Source organism: Grus americana, chromosome 6 (genome assembly GCF_028858705.1).
Source record: "Grus americana isolate bGruAme1 chromosome 6, bGruAme1.mat, whole genome shotgun sequence".
Taxonomy (NCBI): domain Eukaryota; kingdom Metazoa; phylum Chordata; class Aves; order Gruiformes; family Gruidae; genus Grus; species Grus americana.
Genome location: NC_072857.1, coordinates 37,621,043 through 37,638,402, shown reverse-complemented (window position 1 = coordinate 37,638,402; position 17,360 = coordinate 37,621,043). Strand labels below are relative to the sequence as shown.

Sequence of the window (17,360 nt, the reverse complement as noted above, 5' to 3'; positions counted from 1 at the left end):
AAATCTAGTGTTGACCTGATGGAAATTCAGAATCTCTGTGCCCCTTTTGGGCACTAAAGCAAGTTTTCAAGCACCTACATTTGTTTCTAGAGAATGTCTTTGTTCTCAGCTTTGGATTTATAACTCAAACAGGGGAATGAGAGACACAATGAGAGCAGGACAATTTCACGTTTTCTCCTAGTCTCCCCTTTGAAGTCTATTTGAGACTTGCTTTCATGTTTTAGGGCAAGTGGCTGCTGAGGCAGGAGTCAAGGTGTGAGTAAAACTACAGGATCATAATTTTCCACAGCACAACCTAGGTGAAGTCTGTCTTGCTTAAAGAAATAATATAGGGGTTTCTTGTGTTCACATGATGACAATCTTCCTTGGTTTTAGTGGAATATTATCACTAGAAAGAAAAAAATGAGGCAGTGTAATTGAATGGTCCCATTCTTTCAGTATCTGCTTGATATTTGAGTAACAGTCAGTACTTAAAAGCAAGTGTTAAGTTCTTTCCCTTTCTCTTTAGAAAAAGCCTGTAGAGGTTTGATAGCCTTTTCTGAGTATTAAATTTATTTACTCAAGATAATGACAAATTAAGGGACTGTTTGAGGAGCTGTTGTTGACTGTTACAAAGTTATTTTTGCTTATTATTTTTTAAACTTTTTAAGTTGTTATAAACAAACCAACTGAGGTATTACCTAGGATTGTATTTGACACTTTTATTTTTCTAATCTGTCATATGGAAAATACAAAGGGGGTATTCTTTTCCTAGTTCCATTTATGAAACTCTATTATTTCTCTACCATATGAAGTTAATTTATCTTATTAGGTGGCATTCTAGACAACAGACCACATCTGATGCCACATTTGTGCAGATTGTCTTGAAAAGCAAAGAGTTTGCTAGAATATTTTGGATAGTTACCTCTGTAATTATAAAACCCTAAAAATGCTCACCTTAAAAAAAGCAATTATCCAAGTGTAAAATGCTTTTGTTTTGAATTGTATACATCTCTGTTACATAAAAAATAACAGCCTTGATGTTTTGCTTAGAACACGGATAGGAATAAGAAAAATAGAGCTCTTTAAAATGCCTCCACAAAATTTATTGGCTGCAAAGAGTATAACCAACTTCAAATCAAAGGGTGGTTGTTTCTTACACTAAAACCTCTTCTTAAATCAGCAGGTAAATGATCATATAGTTGCTCTAATAAGTATGAATTTCTGATTTGAATTTTGGCACAGATGTTTAAGCAGTGATACAACACTAGAGTGATTGCTGTTATAAGGAGTAGCATAAATGGTGCAGCTTTTCATTAATGAAAATACCTACTATTTCCATATTCTAGCCGTTAAGTGTATTTAAAATCTAGCTTAAGTGCTCCAAAGAGTTGCTGGGAGGATTGAAGGGGGATGTGCCAGGTTTGACCGCCCCTTAAAAATTATTTAGGAGGGTTAATCCGTTGTCAACCAACTGTGTTCAATTGCTGTTGTCTAGGGGATGGTGATCTTAGAAGAATTCCCATTTCCAAAAGACATTTTGAAGAAGCAAATACAATTGACAGACCAAGAAGCTTTATTAAACGCCACAGGGAATTCGCAAGCTGCCATTGAGAGACAGGATTCTTTGCCGGAGCATGACTTTGAAATGTCACCCAGCAGTCCTACCCTGCTTTTACGAAACATAGAAAAACAGGTAAAGTAAAATAAGAACTGAAACGTCAATGGAGCCAAATGATTTACTTCATAAATAGGGTAGGTTCCATGGTGATGGCTTCCAAAAAGGAAGATATTTCCCAGTCCCAAGAGTGGGTGCTGATGAATTGAAGGGCTTAAATAACTGCATTGTACACCAGGTTTACAAATTAACCTTTTATTTCTGACGTATCGGTGTTACCGCTTTGTTTCCATCAAAGTGGCCACATCACAGCTTCTAATAGCTATCCACAAACCTGCCTCTCCTTTATAGTTAGGTTCAATGTAGTGTTGCCACAGATTGTTTCAGGAAATACTTATGTGAGATGAAAGAGTACAGCTGAAGATGGAGGTATGTTGTACTTGAAACAAAAAAAAAAAAAAAAACCAGCCCCAACAGAATTTAATTGTTGGTCTGCCTTTTCAAGTGTCATAGGACTCCAGTTCAGAGCTGAGGAATTCCAGGTACTTAACAGGCATAGTGTAGGCGTAGCTGTGAGTGGAGTTTCGGTTCATGGTGTTCAAAACAGTCATTTCCAAGGTTAATTCCAGGAAATACGATATAGACTCCAGCAGGGTTTTCTTTTGCTAGAAAGTACATAAAGAATGTGGTAGGATCACATTGCTGAAGGAGATACAGGAAATTTGTTTTCAGAATGAATATACACAGCGTAAAGCAAACCTGACGAAGCCAGTATGGTGCATTAATATGTTGCTCTGCTGCTGTACATAAATTCTTGGTCATATACACTTTTTTAAAATGGGGTAAAAGTAGCTTTAGGTACTAATGCCTGTTCCTGAATCTCTGTGCCAATTTTTCTTATTTGATAGTCATACTTTCCTGTTCTTAAAATGCTTCCCCTGTTTCATAGATCTTATCCACAACAGACAGGAGTGAGGAAGCAGTGAAACAGGAAATTTATATGCGCAGTGCTGGCAATTGCACAGGGTAGACCAAAGAGCATTTTTAGAATGTGGTGAATGTCCCCTCTTGAAGTGATTACTTGGAGAATTAAACACAGTTTTCAGTAAGACATTTGACAATTAAAGGATTAGTAGCGTGTTTCCTGGTCCTTAAGTATCTACAAACAGAGGTTCAAGAACTTGGGTGATCTGAAAATTACTTGGAAGTAAAGGTGTTCTTCATTTAACATGTATCACAGATTACATCAGATTTCTTCCCTTTATACCACAAAAACCTTTGGGTTTTGATTACGTTTTTTACTATTAGTTCTGTAAATCAACCTTAACTCTGAAAGTCTGAGTTTCTTCTCATTCAGTATCAGGAGTAACAATGCTGTAGGCTGAAGTACATCCACAGATATTCCCACAGAATTCTTCAGCCCTATGTTAAAGTATTTCTTTGTTAAAAATAAATAATTTTACTTGTGAACACAAAAAATTCATAAAGAATACAAAGTGACTGAGCCTGGCAATTTTTGTTAATACTGCTTTCAAGTTCTTTTCATAGCTATGCAATGTTTTAAAACCATGTATGTTTTTCCTTGTGTTTTGGAAGTCTGCCATTGTTTCGGTTCTTTTATATTCAGTAGAGACTTTGCTCCTTACAGATTGAATTCTGCTGAGATTTTTAAATCAATCTGCTAAATATTTTACTGGCATCTTGTTTGCTTTGTCCAGACCTTTTGTAACTGACTTGCTATTTCTGTGCTTTAAAATCCATCCCTGATTATTTTATTCTGATATGAAATTTTTACCCGACTGCATCACTTAAGCATGAACAGAAAAGACGTGAGTTGTAATAAAATGGAAAATAAGTTTTTCTGTCTCTTTCTGCATAAATGGTAGTGCCTCAAAATGTAAAGAAAACTTCCTGGGTAACCTTTAGCAATTCTTGTTTTAAACAATCTAAGTTCTGAATGAAAATCCTACAAAATAATGTAAAGGTGTAAAAACAAAAGTATGGCATTTCAGACACATTTAATTTCTGTTTAGTGTGCAGCGCACAGTTTCCTCTAAGAAAGCTACGTTTATTGTCAGAATAGCCTTTAAGGTTTGACATTTGAAACAAAAAAATCATTGTGAAATGTTATCTGGAGTCAGTCCACAATTCATTGCTATATAAGGAGTAATTCTTAGTCTTAACAACTTAGCTGCATTTGTTTTGGGGCAGTTCTGAAAGTCTGGGGTTTGGTGGGGTGAGGGCTTCTTGTTGCTATTTTTGCAGATTCCAGGAGATTTTAGCCATTCTGTCTGTAGTTACAATAGTCCTCCTGTAGTTACACTTCCTTTTATGACAATACCTTTGTCAAACTACAGTGAGCAATGAAGAGGATTCTTTTAACAAGAAAAATACTTTGAGTGAACAAAATGTACGACGAGTAGATAGCAGACTTTTTTTTTTTCCTATTGAAATGCTTGTTGAATGGCCAGTTAGCTGCAGCTGTTGTAACATCAGCGGTGAAGTGTTCTGGTTTCTTTTGCCTTTTTAAAAGCTTTGGTTAAAATACTAAGATCACTAATGTGTTTTGTGTACTACTTACTCAAATGTATAAACAATGTCCTTGGCTGGTTGTTCAGGGTTGTGTTGGGTTTTTGTTGTTTTATGGGTTGGGGTTTTTTTTGTATAGTTGAACATAATAATTGTGAAAGAAAAAACATGCCACACTTGATTATTCACAAGAAGAAACTAAATATGATTATTCCATGATGTATGCAACTGGAATCTTAAGTAGGAAAACAACAAAAATCTAGGACCTTTGAGCTGTTGAGTCTGCATAAAAGTCTGACTACCTTTTATTTTTTTTTTTAATTTTTTTCCAGAGCGCTCAACTGAGTGAAATCATCAGCAGCCTAATTGCTCCACTCAATCTGTCTCCAGCTTCTTCATCTCTTTCATCCAGGACCTGTAGGCACAGACAGCTGGTCAATGGCATCTCCTTCAGGTAGGTGACAGTATGGTAGCAATTTTTTTGGGAATAACTTTTGGTAAGGTTATGTAGATGGAATTGTTAATATTACAGTAGTAAATCAGGAAGAGAGAGCTGCTTTCTGCAAGCTTCAAGAGAAGTCAAGTCTTGCTTATAAGGTTGAAAGTAGTAGGGGTTTGTTTTGTCCTTAAAGACATCATAAAAGTATGCAGTCACTGTGAGTACATTTAAGTAATGGGAAGATGAATATATCTGTGAAGTAGTGAGGGGAGACAGTAAGTAACACACTACTTCTGATTATTTCAGACTTAATGCATTTGGTCATCATGAGTACAACTTTATTTCTGGAAAAATGATGAACTAGACTTTACTAGATTAGTTGAATACATAAGCAATGTCACCTGTGTGTCAGCATTGGTCAGTGTTAGGGTTTTTTTGTGGCAGCTTCATGAAATTTAAGCATATCAGTCTTCAATACAAGGCCAAATTTATCTTTGCCAGATACTTTTTCAGGAATTTGGAGATAATATTTTTCCATTTGTGGTCTTTTGTTCTGGATGGATATACCTTCCAGGGTGATTGTAGCAGCTCAAAATTAATCTTGTAGAAAAGTACTTCTCAGTACTACTCCACACTTCTCAGTAATTCCATCTTTTATTCAAAGACTTTGATTACAGCCTGTACTGTATTTTAGTCTCAAAACAGCATTAAGGTAGTTGACTACAGTCCTGTCTTACAAAAGACCTAGGTATGTAGGATATTTCTCCTGAGATACTGGTAGTTTGATTTTTGAGGATGGAGTGGTTGCTGTTATTCAAAGATCAGGTGGATGAAGAAAGCGTTTCCTACTAGAGCTGGGGTTTTATGGCAGTGTCTGCAGCAAAACGTAATTCCCTGGCTCCCAGCTCCAAGAAGAGCTGGCCACACCGTCTGTTTCAGCAGCTTTGCCGCAGAGGCTGTAGCCTCCCACAAAGAGATTATAATGAGCAGCTTGGATGGGCAGCTTCTTTAACTGCCGTCTGTTCCAAAGCAATTGTGCAACTGTGCTCTAAATTTAAGGTTGAAGGGGTTCTGTTGTGTAGCATTCATGCTCCTGACGTATCAGTTGTTTACAAATAACGTAGGGGAAAATCAGAAGATTCCTCTGAGTTTTGGAAGAAAAATAGCCCTGAAATAGGAGTTACTAGTACAGATGAGTGTGTGGAAGAAGAGAGTAATTTAGGCTGTTGAATCTGTGACTTTTTCACAGAACACATGAGGAGGGGCTCCTGCTTTTAAAAATGTTTTTAGGAGTGTGTGAAGTTGACTTCATGATGAGGGACTCTAATGTTGTAACTTCAAGCCACTTCTCTTCTGATTTATCAGACACTGTCCAAAATCAGTCCTCTTTCCATTTTATGAGCAGCACAATTGTTTGCTCACCAAGCACTCTCTCTAAGGCTGGTTGTTTTCTATTCATGACCTATAAAAGCCCAAAGAAGAATGGGAAGACTTGGAAGATTTTCTCAGTGCTGTAGCTCTAAACTGGAGTTGGTGAGTTAGGTGTTGGAAGGGAATCTGAGAGACTTGAGAGCTTTCTAGATGTCATCTTAAAAATCAGTTAAATAGTTAATTTTATTTTCTTGCTTCTTGTGAAGTGTTTTGAAATCTGCAAATAAATACTGTTCATTAAAATGGTAATTAAGCATGATATAAAGTGGTTATCATGAAAATCCTGCAGGGAAATTCACTGCCTCCTACTCCTTGTTTTTTTGAGTGTGTTTCAGTTTTTTGTGGTATTTTGTTGTTGTAGTATTGTGTGCAATTAATTGAGACAGTTACATACTACAGTTAACTTCATTTCTTGGCTGCTTCTCCCCTCGCTCTTTCTAGAGCTCACTCTGTATTAAATACTTGAGAAAGTAGAAATCAAAATCAAATGGAAAGTAAAGTGATGTTTTTGAAAAGGAAAAAAAGGGATGATAGTGATTTTTACTTAAGTAAATTACTGAAGTTATTTGTAGGCTCTTGATATGAAAGATCCAATAGTCCATGTTTAAAGGAGGTCTAAGTTGAGATGCCTTGAGGTTGGTAATCATGGGGTTGCAGTACGGTTGGTTACTTGGGCTGTTCCCAATGGAAGCGGTGGTGCGTGTATCGTTCCTGGTTGATTAAATGTGGGTAACCTTGAATTGCCATTTGTCAAGGTCTGATTTCATTAGTGGCTTCCTTTTTCTATGTAGCTTTTCTATGTAGCTTTTCTTTGCTCAATTGAATCTAGATGGCAAGATTAGCAGGATGCATTGTATGAAGTTAAGCGCTCATAGAAGCAGTTCCCTAAGCTAGTGATAACCACTGTCTTAGCAGGAGAGGGGAATGAAGAAGTTCATTGCTTCAGTACAGATAGTGCCTGTCTGATGGCTTGCTGTGCATCTGTGTATCTGTGAGTAAGGTCTTTAGCTAAGCTACAGAGCAAGAAAGGCCAACCTATGAGCTTTGAAAGGAGTGTTTCAGCAAATTCATGAATTTTGCATCTGGTGATAGTTCGTCTCCACTCCTGTAGAATCACATTTTGAAAAACACTCAAACTAACATCAAAATAAATGAATAAACTTGAACCTTGACTGGGAAACCTATTTACACAAGTGGCAGGGAAACCATACTGCTGTGTACTAGAGCTCCAAGCCACAGAGCTGAGATCTTTGCTTCCTCTGAAAATTACTGCAAGGTACAGGAGGGTGAATAGAGCAGCTGGCAGAGACAGAAGAGAGATTATCAGAGACCTGGGCAGACCACCAGAACAAAGGCGGGAATCACAGAAGTTGAGGAGCCAGACTGAGGAGCTTTTTGTTCTAATTTACCTGCCCAAGTTGTCTGTCATATAAGAGGGGAGGTATGTGGAAGTCTAGAAGTCAGACTTGGCACCGTCTGACTTCAAGACAGATAATTACAGAGAAAAAGTTTCTGAGAATTCAGAGAAAGTATTTTAAGAAATCTTTTGCATGAACTTTAAACATTGTATTTCTTTCTCAAGCCTTAAAAATGAGGTGTTAGCATTAAGAATGTCATGCTTCAGTATTTGAGGCTCTTTCTTGGCATTTACTAATATGTTCCTTTAAATACTTCGTACCATCCCTCTTTTAATTAGCACATTTTTTCATTGAGTCAGTATTGCTTATTGGGCTTGTTCTGATGTGTCAGAAGGACAGCTCAAATTTGAGCCCGTAAAAGCCTTATTACCACATGAGCACAGCATGGGATGGTGTTTAATCACACTTTTGTGACAAGCACTTCTATTTAATAAAAATGTACTGTTAGAAGAATACTGCTTGTCAAAAAAGATTGATAAACGGCCTTGTATTAAATAAATCTTAATGTTTTTTTGTGTGTATAGCTTTACTAATAAGACTGTGACTTGCCAGATAAAGTTCATAAGAGAAAATAATCATTTGTGCAGATAGATGACCTGTTATGAACCGAAGCCAAAATATCTCGTATACTTGCAGTATACAGCCAGTTTAGAGTTGCAGTCAAGGTCTTCAGTATTGTAAAAATAAATGTACACTTAAGAGCGTTTTGCAGCAATCCTTCAGCTTTGCAGGCACATGTTGTTACAGAAACAAAATGAAATCAGGATACCTATAAAAGTGAAATGCATTCTTCCCATTGAGTCCTTCCCACCCAAATGGGAGGGTGTTTTGAATTCTTACCTTGTAGTGTTCCCTGTTATGGTGAGCAGACAGGCTGTAGATTGGTGACAGTGATCCAAGGTTGTTATACATATACGTATAGGGTTTTCTACTGCTCTTGGCCCTGTGTTCTCACATCACTTTTGTAATTGCTTACTGTATGACTAAGGATGTGAGTACAGCAAGTGTGCACGTAGGTAAGGTTGTGGAGGGATGATGCTATAACACTGAGGGGGATTTGAGAGGGATAGACTTGGGGAAATGCACGTCAGAGTGCGATTTAATGTTAAAATGAAGCTTTACATGTGTTCGTGTAGACCCTGTCACGTTGTGACTGAAGCTGAGCTTGTGTTCTTTCAAATTATCTGGGTCTAATCAGCTTCTAGGTGTTAAAGACAGACAAGCAGGCTAGGCTTTCCCTCCTCACCAAGAGCTTCCCCTAGGCTGGGCTTGGGCTTTTATTGGAGAGCTCTATTGGCGCATCCCTGGAAGTGAAGTTTAATGGCCTTGTGTTAGTTAAACTAAGTGTGCAGAGTTCCTAATTTTGATACCCATGCGCTGAATGGACGCTGGTTTGTAAGGCTTTACTTAAGTTTCAGTTCTTGAGCAAAACTAGAAAATTTCGAAAGTATTAGGGCAGGACTCTAGGTCTCCATTATGTTAGCATGACTGCTATCTTGAGTGGAATGTAAGTTTGTAGGGAAATATGAATTGTAACTTAAAAGTCATAGGTGTCACAAGTGTTAGAAAGAGTTCTTGAATTTGGAAAAAACAAAAAATCATTATATGGTCGAGGGCTTAACTTCATTTCGACATTTGTTTCCGTAAGCAGAAGGGTGAACAAGAATGATAAACTTCTTTTGTGGCCCAACATAGAATTAATCAATGAGCAAACAAAGCACATACATGGTTTTCTGAAACAGTGTGCTAAAACATTTCAGTGTTTATAAAATTCTCTCAGATTTAGATAGCTAATGCTAATCAGTATATGAAACCTTGGCCTGTGCATGTGAAGTGTATTTAACTTTTCATATTTCCTCCCCCCATTAATTGTGAAATGGCAGAGCTTCAGACAACAGAGAGGTATCCTCTTCAAGCAGCTGGTTGCTTGATCATCAGCACATCAAGAAAAGAAGAAGAGACAGGACAAGACTAAGATCTCTCTCCATGGCTAATGTGAGCACATCTGCCCGAACAAGGCCGCTTCATAGTTTCCAGAGGAGGAAACTCTACAGAATGCACGGTGCTTGGAATCAGCAGGTAGGCCCTCGCCTCTCTCTTCAGGAGACAAAACCAAAGAGTCCAGCTGCTAGAGTCTGCATGTGTCTTGTCTGGTATGTCAGAACAATAGTGCATGCTGTGCTAGTTATTTGTTACGTTCAGGGAGCATATACTATATGTGGCGGGAATACCAGCTGTGTCAGCAGGAGCTCAGAGTTAATGAGTTGAACATAAAAATTAAAGATTGCTCAGAATCTTGGTTATCAAATCAGTTTGTTATATGGCTATCTTTAAAGCCTTTGTACAGTCTGAGAGACAACTTGAGAGCTTCCTTGGGAGGCTTTACTGCTGAGGAAACATGCTACAGTGTAAATCAGCTGCCTGCTTGTTTTCAGAGTATTTGTTTGAGCTACAAGAAAGTTTACACAGCTGGTGACACATTATTTTCTAGGAAATTAAATTGCAATATCTTAATCTTGCTTCTGTTTTTGCTGTTCCTGATTAGTTACATTGCCTTTTTCATGACACTTTATGAATGCTTTAAAGCTCTTAAAATTTTCCGCATTACAAAGGAATTAATATTTTTAAATGGGAAAAAAAACCATTGTTGTGCAGGGAAAGGCATATCTGTTCACATCTGATATTAATAGCGTATTGCTGGTAAGAATATATAATGACTTTAGCTGTGGTGCTTAAAGCAACAGTCTAATTAGGGAGCAGAGACAGTATGAACTCATTCTTTAGAGCAGTGTTAATCCCAAGAGGTTTTAATTTCTTGATTTTACACTTTGCCTTTTGAAAGTGTGTTATATTGAGAGAAATCTCCATGTCTCCTCAGCTAACTGTCTAGGATTTACTAAGTGTACCAGTGATCTGGGGAGAAATTTCCCCTGCAAGGATGTTCTGTGTGAGTGTGCTGATTCAGCATCCTCTGCAAAATTGCAGAAGTGGCCTAGTTTTAGCAAGATATTTTACTGAAAACCTGTCCAGTTTCTTATTAGCTTGACTTCCGAGCTTTCTGGCAGTGGGACTTAAAAGATTTGGCAGCCTGCCTGGAGGGTTTTGATGGTGGAGGTTGGAGGTGGAGGGTTAGAGTTTGGGAGCTCTACCTCCTGGACACTTAGGCTTTTCATCTTCCTTGCATTAACCAAGGAGACTCTGGCTGCCTTGGACTTTGTTTCCCATTGAATCCAATCCGTGGCCTGTTAAAGAGGTTGGAGACCTCTTTACCTAACTGATGCCTCCAATACCACAAGTGCTTCTTGCAGATGTGGAGATTGTTCCCCAGCAGGAGACTCCAGGACTTTCCCTTTGTTCTACTTAACCATGAGGGGTTTCCACTCCAGATGCAACTTCTAAATAACAAGGGTCTTCTAGAAGCCTGCATCTTTGAAAACTGGCCCAGAGTTGGTGCAGTTCAGAGAATAACAGTGGAAGCTTGTGAACAGAAACTTCATTTCTGCAGCCTGGCAGCAAGAGTTCAAAGCATTTGAAGTTTACATTTTTATCTTCAACCAGCCATAGAGCTGAGCTGCTTTGCATGCCCAGTAGTTTACCTTGACTTGTAGACTAAGGAGATAAATTTGTAGTTTACTTTTGATTTTAGACTGCAATCAAAAAGTGCGTTTTTAAGTTACTAGTTAAGGCTTCAACTATTGGAGCTGATGCAACTGTGTGTCTGCTCCGTGCTCTTAACATTTCTAGTGTTGGGTTACCATATGCTAACCCAGCTCCAGTGTCTCTGTACCGAAAGTGCACAGATGTCCCAAAGGCAGTGTGGTAAAAACCCCTGTAGGGAATGCTCTTTATGCTTACTGCAGCTTGGCTCAAAAACCTGTGTTTAGATGCTGCTTTCTAATGTCTTCTCCATGGGGAAGTTAACCGAGAAGTCACGTGGAGAGCTGTGTCATGTGCTACAGATAGATTCTGCTTGCGTTCCTGGAGAAAATAAGAGGTGGTGGCAGCAGTCAAGCTGTCAACTTCAGACTTCATGCAAGTGCCAAACTCAATTGAGTTTTCAGAATTAAGGTAAAGCAAAGAACAAAGCCTCTTACATAGTGTTGGTTCAAAACAGAGTATCAAGGATCCTGCTGGGGAAGTAAGTGATAAAATTGGACTGGACATTCCCAGCACATTCTGACAATCAAACCTAAATGGGTATTAAGTCTTTGAATCAAGAGTCATCATCAGTGTATCGTTTCATTCAAGAAATCTTATTCTAACGGGCCTTGTCACTTTCTTAGTCCTGCACTTGCTACGCTTGGTTACCCAGCTGTTGATGAGATTGCTGAGCTTGAAATGGAAGAACACTGGCTATCAGCCCAGGCTGACTGCTAGATTAGGCAGATGTCTAAGGGTAAGGATGCAAAATGGGGAATGGCCTCTCAGGTTGATACCTAGTTTTCTTGGAAAATGCATTTATATTCCCCATAGTAATCCAGTAAATTTCTTGTAGTATTTCATTAAAAAAAAGGAGTTACTTCTTAGCAGCATGGAAAATAGTTGTATTTTTAATGCAATGTTTCTGTGCCATCTCTAGTAAACGCTTCTCCCGTATTTCTTCATGTTTTACATTTTTATATAGCCTTTGGTACCATGGTCTGTGAGGACCACCATTTCTTTAAGGTCACTGGCCTGAGAGCAAGCTGGAGCTAGGGAATACTTGCTGCATCCTCCCTGCAGCAGATGTGGAGTTAACAGAGACCAGCTTGCCAAAATCTGAGCAGAAGATTGAATCTTCTGAACGTTGCAGCTCCTGCGCCAGCTTCCTCGCAGTGCCTGGTTCAAACAGCCGTTGGGCGAGTGCCTGGCAGCGCTGATGGGTGATGCCACTCTGCAGAGTAATCTGCGTAGACGATGACTAAAGAATTCTGACGAGAGAATCACAGGAAAACGCAGACTTCCCATGTGTAGGAGATTAAGAAATACTGGGATAACTTTGAGGAATTTGAGGGTGGTTTTTGGGATGTCTGGTTGTATCCCTAGTGTGTCAAATGGTGTTCAGAGTGTTGTTCTTTACATCTCTTCAGATTCTTTTGGGAAGCTCATCCCCTACACCCCCCAACATCCATGTTAGGAAAAGCAAAGTATGAAACTGTGAACTGCTGTTCCGTCTGTCAGTTCATAAGGTCACTGGGAAGACAGCCACGTTTTTCCTCTTATCTAGTGCATGCCACATACATTTACAATGCTGTCAAAAGTTTGAGTATTAGTGACCTAGTAGCATCCCAGTGCCTGTTGAGAAGATGCCCTGTATTATTCTCTGTTTTGCTGTTTTTCGTTTCTGAAGAGGACTACACCTTCCCCTGCGCTGGTATTTAAATAATGCTTACACAGAGTAGTATCTAAAAGAAAACATAGAACTCTGTGAAACTCTAGAGCTACCACATCTACAAGATAGTTAGACTGCAATGGGGATAAATAAAACAGGATGCAGGGTGTTTGGTTTATCTGTCACCATCCAGTATCCTCAGGAACTAGAAACATCCTTTGGGCCCAAATCTACTTGTCCTCTAATTCAGAATGACTAAGTGATGATCTGTGAGTCATCTTTTGGCTGTGGAATCTGTTTTGTATCTTTCGTCTTTCATTATCTAAATAGCTTGCTAAGAGCTTAGGCCATTTCTTGATTGCGAGTCAGTGCACAAGCCACTCAGAATAATCCACACGCCCAATAAACCCTGGTATTGCAGTCTGTGCTTCAGTCTAGAGGATGTGATTGTAGTGGTGCTTTTCTTCAGTGTGATTTTTGTATAAATATTAAAACTTGTATGCAGGATAGCACAAAGGAGTAAACGGCAGGCATGGTCTAGTAGGAGGACATGTGCTTGCAGGCAGGGGTTGGAAGTCTGAGAGTGCTTCATTCAAAATGCTGGATCTGCCGCTTGTTTGTGTTGTTACAGCTGGCAAGTCAATCTCTGGGTCGTTGTCTCCTCCTATAAAATGCACATAATGTAGTTCTAACACTAAGAAAGAAGACGAAGAGTATCAAAACATTAAAAGCAAGAAAGTCTGTAAGTAGCAGATGGGCGTCAGGACTTCAAGACATGAGCTCCAATTGAATAGTTTCGCAGTGGTTGTTGCATTTATAACTGCTTCGCCCCCACCTGGATTCTCCAAAGTCTAATGCCTGGGTGCTCCTGCAAATGCTTTTCCTATAGCGAGTACCTAGATATCTCCGTTTCCGGCTATTTTTTGTCTAAACTTTAAGGAATTGAATTATGGGTGAGTTTTCAAAAGTTCTGTTAAGTTTGTTTAAAAGCAGACAAGTGTTGTTACTAGTCAGATACTTTGCTTAGCTGATTTGCCCTGATGTTGTCTTTTCTAGTACTTTAGCTGTGTGGCTTGTTGCAGGATGTTTTAGTAACAAGGAATTTGTTTTGCCAGTAAATTTTGTTAGTTTCTCATTTAACATCCTAACTAATGACATTAACTTCACTTTTTTCTTCTTTTTTTTTTTGGTCAAGTCATGCTTTGTCAAGAGATGTCACTGAGGTTAGGTAGTGTTTTAATCTATTAAAACTTCATACAATTATAAATAAAGGGTAAGGGGTAATAAAGGAGGAAGATCTGAGTACTATAAATTTTGATCCTATCCATTTCATGCAGGATTGTGCAGCACAGTGGGGTTTTTCTAATCTGAAAATTCTCATTGTATATGTATCTCCACCTGCTGGAGGAAAAGATGGTTCTGTGCACTGAGGCACATGGAGAAAACTGGAATTCAAATTTGCAAAGGTGCCAAAACACCGAAAGTTGGGAATTGAGGTGCAAAAGCTTACATTTTAGATACCACAAGCAAACGATTGGTATAATGTTGCCAGCTCTTGCAGTTGAGTATTGCCACATTTTTTCTCTTTAGTCTCAAAAGGGAGTTAAGTGAGAGCATAAGAATATCTGCTTTTGTTTAGTGGTTTAAAGAAAAAAAAAAAAAGTGACTGCTTCTCCAGAGGGCTCCAAAACAGACAGGAAAAAAGTATTTAAATTCTAGGCTTTGGGTTTCTTATTTTAATCTCGTTCTCATACCAGTTCAATGATTTTTTTGTCCTGCTGCTTTCTCAGTGCATGCTTAGGGCCAGTGATACATTTTGTAGATGCCACTTGGTAAATACATATGGCTCTTTCGCCAAGTCTTGATAATTTTCAGTTTTTAGAGAAGAGTGTATACATATATACACTTTTATAATTTGTATTATATCCAGCATGAAGAGCCTTTACCTTCCTAAATGTCTGCTATCTGCAAGCGGTCTGTAGCAGAGAATAAGGGACAGGGAGAAGCATGGGTGTGCAAACAAGGTGCTTAACCAGAATGTTGCATATAGTGTGGAAGTTGTACCCTGTTTTCTGCCAGGTGATATGTTTGTCTGGGGACAAATATTTTAGCACCTGCTTCCTAGAATACAATCCCATTTCCTCCACCATATTATCCCGTGTTGTAGTTTATTTGTGTTTACGGAGATACAAGTGCATTCTTTGTGGCTGTTATCAACTACTGCTTTCTCTAGCTCCCTTGGTTTGTACGTTTAAAGAAACAGCACTGTCTAGAGCAGTAACTATCAAGCATATTATTCAGTAGCCAGCTAGAAGTCTTGTCTTTCATATAGTGAAGTAGTTCACATTTCTCCTTAGTTGCACCGAAAGGAGTCTACTGGTTGTCATCCCCCTCCTTGATATCCCTAGATATTGGCTCCACCACCTGCTTCTGTATAGCTTCCTGGCATTGCTGGCTTCTAAAAAGCCATGAATACAGGGAATTTTGTTGTGTTGCCAAGTCTCCTGCAAACTGGTTTCAAGAAGAGGATGCATCCTGCTTCAATGAACACGGTATAGTACCTCAGTCTTCTAGTCTGGGGAGGAGAACCCCTTGGTTATGGTTTACAAAGTTTATAAGTGAAAATAATAGTTGATAAAATTACTATTTTAACACTGGAAGTTAAAAAAGAAGGTCTTCTATTAGTTAAAAATCAGCAAAACCTGAATGGGAAAAAAGAATTATTTCTATGCATTCAGCTATTCTGAGTGTGAGACAAGACTGTTGTCTACTGGGGAGGAAGGAAGGGAGAACGCCTTTAGCTTTGCACTATGCTGATACTGCCAGTGGAACTAAATCCATCCTTTGTGAGGTTTGTGGCAAGCCAGTCAGCCTGGGAATTCTTTTCCAGAATGAAAAACCTGAAGTGTGCTTTTCACAGTCTTGCATCTTTAGCTCATTATGACATTTCTGTAGTGTTTTACTGATCACATTTACTCTTAATTTCTACACGGCATTTTTGAAAAGATATCCCTGTGGGTTAATGTGTCTTTCGTTCTTTTGGTTTAACTGGTCATTGGTTTAACTGGTCAAAGATTAAGCACTAACCTTGATTTTTCAATTGATTTACAAAGGGTCTTTGTTTCTTGATGTTGAGGATGGCATATGTTTCCCACAGAGCAGTTGAAAGTCCATCTCCCATTGGCTTATAACAGGATGAAAGAAACTAAACTCTATATATACATGTGAGAGGTGGGTGGTCTCTGAGAACAGTAGAAGCTACTGCTTCTTTTATGACACTGATGAAAAATCTGAATTCGAGACAAGTCAGATGCTGAGTAAGTTGTTGTTAGTGTTCTGTGAAAGTCTCAGTTCTGTTCCTGGAAAAACTAGCCTCTGCCACAGGATCTTCTGCTTTATCCTTATCGACAGCTTTAGAGGGGCCAGAGGCAGACAAATTCGTTTACATCCCAGGGCAGCTTGCTTCACTGTACCTGACCTATGTATAGATTGCAGGCTAGTGCGTGGGAAAGGTCTGTCCATTTGACATCTAGAGAAGCTTCATCTGTAAGGGAAGGTCTGTCATGTAGTATGTATCATCAGCACCATCTGTTATGCACCTTCCCATATAGGGATGTCTTAGATGCTTTGCCCACCTTCTCCTCCACTACCTGTTGATGAGAGAGAGAAGGTCTTTGGGGCTTTCAGATTAACCTTTCACTATCCACGTGTTTTATGTTTCCTAAAAGCACTCTGCAGTGAAGTCTCGCTTAGGGAACTCCTGCTATTCATGTTATGAAATAAGACATTTCATTGAACTATATGTTTTGCCAGAGGGACACAGCTCTGCTCAGAGCAGATTGTTGTGTGCTGAAGAGGGAGGGCATGGAGAAGTGGGCTGGCCTTTAACGCAAATGCTAAAGCACAGAAGCAAGCAGGTAACACGGTGCTCTGTTGGTGTGAGCTGTACATAGCACTTCTGGAGGATTAAAAGTTAGTAGTGTGTTTGATGTTCGAAGAGGAGGCATCAGCTACCCACACAGTGGTTTTCTTGGATCCCACAATTAAGTCTTTGCAATGTAGTTGGCTAGTCATTTACTGAAGAACAGCTTTTAGCATTAAGGGGGATAGTTCTTTGATATTGCTGAAAAGTTCTGAGTGCGTGTGTGTGTAGGGAGAATAAATGCTTTTTCCTTGCCTTTTTCGAGCTTATAAGAGTAATCAGAAGCAGGCGTGACAGGTATTCAGCAGAGTGTATTTCAGCTAACTTAATTAACTTCCTGGATTCATACACATTGGTGTAATTGAACTGTGGTGCTCTGCACTGTTACATTTAGGCATGTTTCCAAAAATGGTAGGAGTTTTAGTGATCAGTAGCTGAAACCATGAAGCAAGTATTCACTTAAGAATTTTTAACTGGGAGCACAAAACATTTTTCTTTTCAATTGTGGCACACTTCATAGACTCAAATTTTTTTCTCTGCAGAAGGATGGTTGGCCAGTACTGTTCAGCCTTCTGACCCTTCGAGAAAAGAGGCATGAGCCAGTCGTGCTTTGTCTAATGCATCGATTTATGACAAGCAAGTGCAAGAATTGTTTTGAATATCAACATAAATTGCTTACTAGATTTTCTGTGACCCAGTAAAACAGTACTAAA

The 17,360-nt window shown here is 38.9% G+C and overlaps 1 protein-coding gene across 15 annotated transcripts in view; it reads left to right on the top strand.

Annotated features, from left to right (window-relative positions):
- The window catches only part of KANSL1L (KAT8 regulatory NSL complex subunit 1 like), a 67,446-nt gene that overhangs the window by 26,109 nt on the left and 23,977 nt on the right, over positions 1–17,360 (top strand). For 14 of the 15 annotated variants that reach the window (XR_008577798.1, XR_008577801.1, XR_008577803.1 and 11 more), the window contains 3 exons: positions 1,478–1,675; positions 4,459–4,580; positions 9,298–9,493. Coding sequence is in view for 8 of the 15 variants with exons in the window: in XM_054830954.1 (XP_054686929.1) it covers positions 1,478–1,675; positions 4,459–4,580; positions 9,298–9,493 (516 nt within the window). In the remaining 7 variants the exon portion in view is untranslated. The remainder of the gene's footprint in view (positions 1–1,477; positions 1,676–4,458; positions 4,581–9,297; positions 9,494–17,360) is intronic. The other variant, XR_008577799.1, reaches the window with a different exon arrangement.